Source organism: Vipera ursinii (assembly GCF_947247035.1).
Source record: "Vipera ursinii genome assembly, chromosome: 6".
Classification (NCBI taxonomy): domain Eukaryota; kingdom Metazoa; phylum Chordata; class Lepidosauria; order Squamata; family Viperidae; genus Vipera; species Vipera ursinii.
The window spans coordinates 63,623,327-63,633,151 of NC_139515.1; the positions used below are offsets into that span (position 1 = coordinate 63,623,327).

The 9,825-nt window shown below is 37.8% G+C and overlaps 1 protein-coding gene across 1 annotated transcript in view; it reads right to left on the reverse strand.

Moving 5' to 3' along the window:
- The window catches only part of CYTH4 (cytohesin 4), a 40,859-nt gene extending 39,779 nt beyond the window's left edge, over positions 1-1,080 (reverse strand). Inside the window, exon 1 of the mRNA XM_083365957.1 lies at positions 1,006-1,080. Coding sequence (XP_083222083.1) covers positions 1,006-1,024 — 19 coding nt within the window. The 5' untranslated portion in view covers positions 1,025-1,080. The remainder of the gene's footprint in view (positions 1-1,005) is intronic.
- Between the last annotated feature and the right edge of the window lie 8,745 nt (positions 1,081-9,825).

A 9,825-nucleotide genomic window follows, 5' to 3' on the forward strand; every position in this document is an offset into this window, starting at 1 on the left:
TGTTTAGAAGGGATACTAACCTTCCATTCCCCCTGTTTCTAAGTATCTGCCCTGCATGCAGCCAAAGAAGAAATAAGGCTATTGGAAGAGAATCACGATTGTGGATGACCCAGCAAATAACTCTCCATTTCTCAAGCACTTTCCCTAAATTTTTATTTGGGATGGGGAACACTAGCTCTGGTCTTTGCATGTAGACTTGTTTGGTTTTAAAAGCTTCCCCAAATGGATCAAGTTAGCCATTTCAGACAGCTGGTTACAGTTTTGACATAGCTTACAGATACAATGGACTGTAGCCATCATTGTCTCTCATTTAATATTGCTATGATAACATGGAAAAGAAAATTATGTAAAAAACCAAGAGCCCTTGAAAAGAAGTAAAGGATTGAAAATAAAATGCAACTGATTACATCTAGTAACTGGGAGCTGCACATATCTAAGATGTGTGTGTCTCTGACAGATTTTAGATACATCAGAAGTTATTGTGATGATCCTATTTCATATTTTCTGATCTGAATAATTGGCATAAGACTCCATCTCTGAACAGCGCCTTTATGAGAGTGTGGTTGAAATAAAAGACTTGATAATTTGAACTATCTGATTATTTCTTCCCAATAATTTGCCTTGTATCAGATAAGTCTTCCTGGACCTTTAGTTCTTTTTCACTTTTGCTAAGGTTCATTTATATTTCCATCAATCAGTAAATTCAAATAGTGATCATGTGTTATAAAGTGATACAAATATCCATGATAAAACATGAAAAATAATGAAATGATATAGCAGCTGAATTTTCCCTTTAGGATATCCTTGGCTGGAATTAAGGAAGCAAAACAACAAACATCCAACAAGAAAGTTGGACAAACTTATATTTCTATCCAGTTGTCTCATTTCTTCCTGGCCCTTTGTTTAAGCTGATGAAGTTCCTATAAGACAGTTCTCTCAGGAATCCTACACATAGAAAGGCAACACGGAAGTTCCCTATCTCTTTTATGGTCAGAGAAGACTTACCCACGAGACAATTATCCATCCTGAAGATGTCCCCAGGGCAAGGCAGCAGCTACTCCAATTTCTCTTCTCTTTCTTTCTTCAAGCTTAAGGTGACTTGAACAGAATAATAACTAAACTAAGTGACTCCACCCTTTGTTTCTGGTTCCTCCTTGAGGGTTCAGATAGACAGAGGAAGCCATTTGCTCACAATTCAGAACTGTGCACAAGTAGTTTGGTTATTTCCTGGAAAAACAATGCAAACCCACAGCACTGTTGCTCACATTGCAATGAATGTCTTTGTTAAGAGGAGTCTTGAATCACAGAAATATATTCCTCTCTTAGAAGTGATTCCCACTGTGTTCAACATGCTCATTTATAAGTGTAAACCATTCTGTAGTTAAAGCTATCATGCTCAGGAAAACAATGGTAGCAAAATATGAAAAACATCAAATGGTATGACAGTTAAGGAGACTTTTTATTGCTAATTAGTCTAAAAACTATCTGTTTTAGATTTTGGGCTCCTTCCAGGAAGCCAGAACTAGAAATAAAAGGATGTATTTATGAATACTGGTTCTTTTTGTCAGTTAAAAAGAATCTGGGGCTTTTATGTATAACTTATTTCTGTTTCTTTAGCATGGGCATACTTTTTTTTAATCCTGTGTAGCTCATTAAAATTCAGTTGTGATAAAACTGTACTGAGCTAATCTCTGCTTATATTTGGAGCCACAACTCTGCGTGGCTGTTGTTTTATAATCCCTTTATTCCTCATTCAATGCAAATCAAATGCATACTTTGTACACCTCTCCAGTGAAAAGAATTTCAGCTCCACAAATCCATAAGTAAGCCACAGACAGTTCTGACACCTTGAGAAATATAAGTGTGTGTATGAAATTGCATGCTACCTCTGGCTTCCTTAACAGACTAACACTGATGCAGAAGCAGAAGACTGTACTGTTTAATTACATACTGTATCTGACATTTCCTCTTCTTTCCACAACTGTGAGTGGGACAAAAGCTCCTATTTTGCATCCAGCTCCCTATAGCTTCCTCTTTAGCTGATTAAATGTACCCCTTCCACATTTTTTCATTTCATCTTACAAGAGTGCTGTTTAAAGGCCAGTTAAAAGGAGACAGCAGATCAAGAATGCTTCTGCTTCTTTTTCACATCTTCCTCAATCAGCAAGGGTAAAATAGGAAATGCTCAAAAGGCAGCACTACCCTTTATTTCATTTCTTCTGCTTAGAATAATCTAGAGAGGCTGCACCACCAGCTGGAAAGAAAAAAGAAATGCAATGATTACAATTCAAATTTCATCTTAGGATCTTGTGGCAATGATTAGGACAGTATGTAATAATATGTATTGGATGTAATAACAACAACAACAACAATAATAGTAGTAGTAGTAGTAATAGTAGTAGTAGTAAGTCATTATTTTGAATTATGCATGTAGTGAGTGCATCTCAAGAAGACCTGTTAAGAGACTCACTTCTGTCTGAGTTGATGAGGATATGGACAAGACAGTAGGCCTTCTGTCTTGTAGGCCACTACCACACTCTCAAATCCTCAAATTCCAGAGATCCATAAATTTCCTTCACCTTGGTTTTCAGGAGATTTTCCAAACAGGCTTTCAACAGGTTTTCAATGCTATCTAGGTTTTGTTTTGTCTTTTATCTAGGAAGGAAGGAAGGAAGGAAGGAAGGAAGGAAGGAAGGAAGGAAGGAAGGAAGGAAGGAAGGAAGGAAGGAAGGAAGGAAGGAAGGAAGGAAGGAGCAAATGATTATATAGCACAAAGTAGATGTATTGGTAGAAATAAAATAGGAAACCTTTTGATACATATTTTTTTTCCATTTTCTGTTTAATGTATAACATTACAGTTTACTTTTTACCTTTAAATCAGAAATGTAATGGCCAATTTTGAAAATAATGTTCCTGTCACCAAGAAGACACTATAACCAAGCTTCATGAAGATTTATTTTTAATTCTTGTTGTTTATACACAAAGAAGAAATGACCATTTTGGTTAAAAAGAAAAAGAAAATCAGAAATCTGTTAGCACCTTTTCAGACTTACAGATCTTATTAAAAGGCATAAGTTGTCATTAGCTATGTGAAATTCTGATTTTTGGCTTCTATAGATTAACAACAGCTCCCTTACAATTTCTTGAATGGTTAAAAAACCAAAGACATTGAAACAAATTGAACAAGCAAACTACTAATAAAATAGCACCATTAAATTTATGGAGCATGACAACAATTCAGCACATAGATACCTGGAAATAAGCAGCATTTAACTCTCTGGGGCTTACGTTTGACAACAGAAATGTTTAACTTGTAAAACATAGTGAGTTTTAACAAAAGATCTTTGGGAAGCTCAAACGCCACTTTTAGCTTTTAATTAAAAATGCAAGCAATCTTAAATAACTCTTATAAGTAAAGCAAACACAGTTATGTTGATAGAGGGAAAAAAGACAATACTTTCATTAAGCCAGTACTTTGCCACCTAGCTTTTCATTAAAAAAAATGCAAACAATCATTTAAATAATTTATAGGTGAAGCAAGAACAGTTTTGATGGAGGAAAAAATGACAATAACTTTATTAACCCAATACTTTGTCACTGTCGTGCAAACTGCTGAACATAGAGGCATAGAGAGTCAAAAGTGTGTAGCATGGGGAAAGAGAATATATGATGTCTATGAATCTCAACTGATAAATGAAGAGAACTTATCAAAGCTGAGGAAAAAGTAGACCACCTCTATTTTAGTAATTTCTTTGTTCACTGATTATTTTAATGGTAATGTCACAAATTGTGATGAAATGGGTGATATTGTTCACCCCTCTTCTTTTGGCAAAGCACAGAGTACTCATGAATTCTGCTGGTGATCCACCAAATGATAGTATCATGACTCATCTTAAGAAAAAGTGTGCAGTTCTGTTTAACTGCATTCCCACTGGTTATTTTTTTTAATGCAAAGAAATTCTAATCATTTAAAATGTCTAAGAATATAGAAAATTATTTCACAAGTGCAGTGCCCCCACAACTGCTTTTAGCAATTTGAATTTTCGGTCCCAGTAGATTGGAGTCTAGATGGAACAAGACTCCCTTTTCAGAGCTTGGAGTTTGCCAAGAATTTACACACTGACACTGAGCACAGAAACAGCAAAATAGGTACGTAATCTACCACTATCTCCTGTAGACTGTGAAAGAAAAAACTTTTTTTTGCCTTTTTCCTGGCAATAACATTTAATTTCAACCTCGATCCATGGCAGTCAGTAGGCCAGAAAAAGGGCTGGTGTCTGTGTGATAAAAGAGCTAAATAATAGCTAAAATGTGTTGTCTTCTGAGGGTAGACAGAAAGACAGATTGCAAGACAGAAATTTTTAGAGGGTAAGAGAACTGCAGACTGAAGCATAAGTTACTGGAACAGGAAGACAGATTGAGGGTAATTTAGCAATTTCCTCTTCTGCTGTATAATAATTGTTTGGTTGTTACAATATCCTCTTCTGAAAGGTGAAGAATAGAGCAAAAAGCAGTGTCACTCTCAGACCATCTAAAGATGCAACTCCTTTGCCCTTCTGCAGTGGCAAAATTACCTCCATTGTAGTTCTGTAGCCAACACATGATCAAATGATAACCTGCAGTTTTCTTCCATAATTCCTTGGTATGATAAGGGGAAACTGGAATAATTAATCATGTGATAATTTGATGTTAGCAAGGCAGATTCATGGCTAATGAAAGCAGTTATTTAAATGATCAAATGATATAGCTTCAATTATCATATTAATAATTCATTCCCCTAGTTAATATACCCATTTGCCTTTGATGGAATATAGTTCAGGCAGAGGTATATCATATTTTCTCGGGTGTTCTGTATGATCTAATCATGCAAACAAGGGCGTGTACAGCTACTAAAGAGAGAGGAATGATCAAATTCTCTCTGGGGAAATGGGTGGGAAGATAACACAAAAAAGGAAGAAGCTGGGTAAAACTGCAGCAATTCAGTGGCTTTCCTTGGTATAAGTCTTCACTCACAATCACATTTCTAACAAAGAGAAATGGCAAGGGGTACTCCTGCTAACTCGGTAGACAACTTAGTTCTGTAAAATTTTGAAATTTTAGCAGTGTGTGGGGGGGTGACTTAAAAAAATGTTAATTTCTGGTAACTGCCTGGACAAATTTCTGCAGTGTTTGGAAGTGTTTGCTATTGCCTTCTTCCTAGACCTAAGAGAGAATGACTTATCCAAAGTCACCCAACTGGCCTCATGCTGAAGGTGGAACTAGAACTCATGATCTCCCAATTTCTAGTCTGATGCCTTAGTCATTACAGCACACTGGCTTTTTAAAGTTTTAAATTACAATCTTTACAATTTATTGCAATCTACCATGGTGGATGGGTCTGATAGGAGGTGAAATTCCAAAATTTAAAAAATATCTACATCTATAATCTATATCTATATATACCATTTTTGCATACAAGGCCATAGTTGGTCTTCAGTGGTCTCCTAAAGACCATGGTCCTTCCCTCCACAGCTGGTTAAGAAACGAGGTATGAAAGGTAAATGTGGACTCTTGTTTTCTATGACACATAAAAGGTCAGATACTATATAGCATATGGCTTTTTCCCCTCTATCTCTCTTATTAAATTTTATCGGAAGCAGCTTCTGTGGACAAATAAGATATTATGATTGGTTAATTGACAATAATTACCATGCTAAAGGAAAAGGTTGTGGATATTATTCAGCCTTTTATGGGCATTTTGCACAAAAAGAATAAAAGGAACTTAGGACTTATGGTTTTGATTAATAGACAGATTATAGAAAGAGGAAACATATGATGTAACTTTGGACAGTTCAAAAAATATTTGCATTATGACTGCATCACACTGTGGCTGCTGTGAAGAATATTGAAAGGCACTTTTTTTTATTCTGTACTTTCTTTTCTATTAATTTTTTTTGCTTGCCCTTTTCTTTTTGCTTTAATTTTCTTCTTTTGCTTTCTTTATACTAGTTTGTATTAGCTTTTATCTTGTTTAAAAATTTTATTAAAAATTATGTACATATAAAAATGAAAAGGTTGTGAATATTATTCTAAATCCTACATATTGTATACTTACCTTACAAGAAAAGGCTAGAATATGTGAGACACAATAGCTAAGAAAAAAGACAACTTGGACAGGATATGATTGAAGTCTATAAATTCATGTGTGGTGTGCAGAGAGAATTTGTTTTTCCATTCTGTCCAAATACCAGAGGGCATCCTATAAAAATTTAAGCAGTTCTTGCTGGATGAGATGCCTGGCCCATCTAGTCCAGCAGTCTGTTCTCACAGTGATCAACCAACTGCCAAAAGAAGCTCAGTACTCTCCCAGAAGGCAGCCTTCCAAGACAGTCATGATCCCCATGACTGCCATGGATTAGTCCAACCCTTTCTATGGAGCTACCCAAGCCTTTAGCCAGCACTACATTTTGTGGCAATGAAAATGACTGATGCAAAAGGTTGAATTCATTGCCCAGGAAGAGGCTGTCTCAGCCATCCTACCACCCACATTGAGCCATTCAGGGTATGAATATCATTCAAGAGAAGTATCAGTTGGAAGAACAATATTTGGTTTCAGAAAAGGAATTTGATGAAACATTACATAGGAAATTTGGGAGAAGAACTTAACCCGCTCTTAAATTGATTTAAATAGCCCAGCTCTCTCTAATTTTGTAACAACAACTAAATAAACATCCAAAAATATCATTATCTGCTCTTATTCTGAATCTGTGATTCAATAGTATACTCAGCACACCTGGCACCATTTTTAGATCTGCCTCCTCACCAAGAACCAGTTTGGTGTAGTGGTTAAAGCAGGGGTGTCAAACTCGCAACGTCACATGATATGTCATGACGTATCATGACTTTTGTTCCATTGCCGGCAATGGGGTGGGCACAGTTTCGGCATGACGCGTCCGGACCATGGGCCAGCAGTTTGACACCCCTGGGTTAAAGGCAGAAGGTTAGAAACCAGGAGATTATGAGTTCTAGTTTGGCCTTAGGCACAAAGCCAGCTGGGTTGACCAGCCATTGTCTTTCAGCCCTAGGAAGAAGAAACTGGCAAGCCATTTCTGAAAAATGCTGCCAAGTAAACTATAGGAGGCAGTCACTATGACTTAAAACTGACTTGAAGATGCAGTTATTTTCCTCTCTTGCTGCCATGCTACTCACCTCTAAAAAGGTTCTACATTTAGGCAGGAAAAATCAAATGCATAGGTATAGTATAGGTGGTACCTTGCTCAATAGTAGTAACTGTGAGAGGGATCTCGGAGTCTTAGTAGACAATCACTTCAATATGAGCCAGCAGTGTGCTGCAGCTGCCAAAAAAGCCAACACAGTGCTAGGCTGCATTAACAGAGGGATAGAATCAAGATCAAGTGAAGTACTAATACCACTTTACAATGCTTTGGTAAGGCCACACCTGGAATACTGCATCCAGTTTTGGTCACCACGATGTAAAAAAGATGTCGAGACTCTAGAAAGGGTACAGAGAAGAGCAACCAAGATGATTAGGGGACTGGAGGCTAAAACATATAGGGAACGGTTGCTGGAATTGGGTATGTGTAGTTTAATGAAGAGAAGGGTGAGGGGTGACATGATAGCAGTGTTCCAATATCTCAGGGGCTACCACAAAGAAGAGGGAGCCAAGCTATTCTCCAAAGCACCTGAAGGCAGGACAAGAAGCAACGGATGGAAACTAGTCAAGGAGAGAAGCAACCTAGAACTAAGGAGAAACTTCCTGACAGTTAGAACAATTAACCAGTGGAACAACCTGCCTCCAGAGGTGGTGAATGCTCCAACACTGGAGGTTTTTAAGAAGAGACTGGACAGCCATTTGCCTGAAATGGTATAAGGTTTCCTGCCTGAGCAGGGGGTTGGACTAGATGACCTCCAAGGTCCCTTCCAACTTTTTATTATTATTATTATTATTATTATTATTATTATTATTATTATTATTATTATTATTATTATTATTATTATTATTATCCAGTGCTGCACCTGCTTCCTTATTGTCTTCAGAAGCATTTCCCTTATTAGCTGCACCTGGGCTGCCTGCCACACACCACACTCCCCAGCACACCACCACTGTGATCGATTCTGCTTCAAGTAGCTACTGTATATTTTGGGTAACAGTTTACTTTATTTCATCAATTGCACCATTCCTCTTCTACTAACATGTCATCCAGACTGAAGTTTGGATATCCATAGCTCAGAAGAAGCTACCGTATGTATTACAAAAAGTCTGATCTTCTCTTACTAGAATGAAATGTCATAGCACTTTCATACCTCTTGTTATGTATCCAGGTGAAGGGAACAGACACACATTCATAGCAGTCACCACCAGGGGGCGTTGGACTTTTGGCGGGAACCCATTTTCGGCGGGAAACAGAGGTTCAAACCGATTGGCCGGCTGCTCTCCTGCCCAGGTATAAAAGGAGGTCAGGTAACCCCTATTCCCCAGTACAGTCACTACCACCGAATAAAGATCTGCCATGCTGTACTCATCGTCTCGGCGTCTTTCCTGCTGCCCAGAACCCACTACACAATACCTCTTTTGAAGAATTCCCCACCTGAAAAAAAACAAGTAACAAGTCCAAGAAGACTTACAGCTTTCAGTAGGTGAACCAAGGTGCTATGAAAGACAACAGCAAAATATGAATTTAGTAGAGCCTAAAGGTTAATCTAGGTCATCAGACTGACTGTCTGCTTGAAGCAAAGGGTTTATACCACTAGAGACATACCTGAGGCTTACTGGCAGCTTTGGGACATGCTGCAAGAGTCATGATATAAACATAGCTTTTAAATATTTCACACTGCAGCAAATACATTTGGTTCCAATTCTCAGCCCTTGCTCTAATTCAGTATCTTCAGCTCTTGGACATCCCCATTTCACAGTTTTTCAGGCCATCTGTCCTGCTTCATCTATCTTTCTTTCAGTGATTTAGGACTTCATGTGTTTGTTTCTGTAGGTGTTTTATTGCTGCCTTCAGTCATAGATGTGGCATGTCAAGAGTTAAATGGTTAGCATTGTTGAAGGAAAAGTCTCCATCATGGAGTTTATCAAGTTTATCACATCTGCATTTTTGCAGACTTGATTTCTGTTTGGGACAGAGAGACTTGGGAGCAGGGGTTGGTTTCTGCTTTTAAAATCCTTTAGAGAAATATATTCTGCCTTTTAAAATATTTCCAAAAATATTTCTTTTTTGGGGGGGGGGCTGACTTCCCACAGCATCTATTGGCAAACATTATAGACACGAATATTATCATGACTTGGAGAACTGTTCTGCATGCATATAATTATAAAGTATTCACTTTGCTTTATACATTGTGAGGTGAGGAACCAAGAATTCTGCATGTATGTGACTGATTCAAAAGTGCAAAAGCATCCAAAACATTTCACAATGTGTTTTTTTTGTGAATATCCAAGTCTCTGGAAAAGCAAACAAAATGTTCTTAAACATTACTTCTAAAAGGAAGATAACAAGGTGTTTACAAAATACACAGACTTTGTTGTGCTCTCTCTCTCTCTCTCTCTCTCTCTCTCTGCAGTGAGACCAAGCCTAATTCCTCAGCAAGGCATCTTCTCTTCAGCTGAAGTAGCTGGAAGGAGAAAAGGCCTTCCTTTTCCAAGCCTGTCTCTCTTCTTCACCCTCTCCATCTGCTGCTCTGGGTCCTGTATGTTGGGGAGAGGATTCAAAGCAACCTTTCTCCCTACTGTCCAAATTGTGGAGTCACAGATAAGAGGAAATGCTGAGCCATCTGGGATCTGCAAAAAGAGTTCTGCTTTCAAACAGCAAGCCTGCTCTT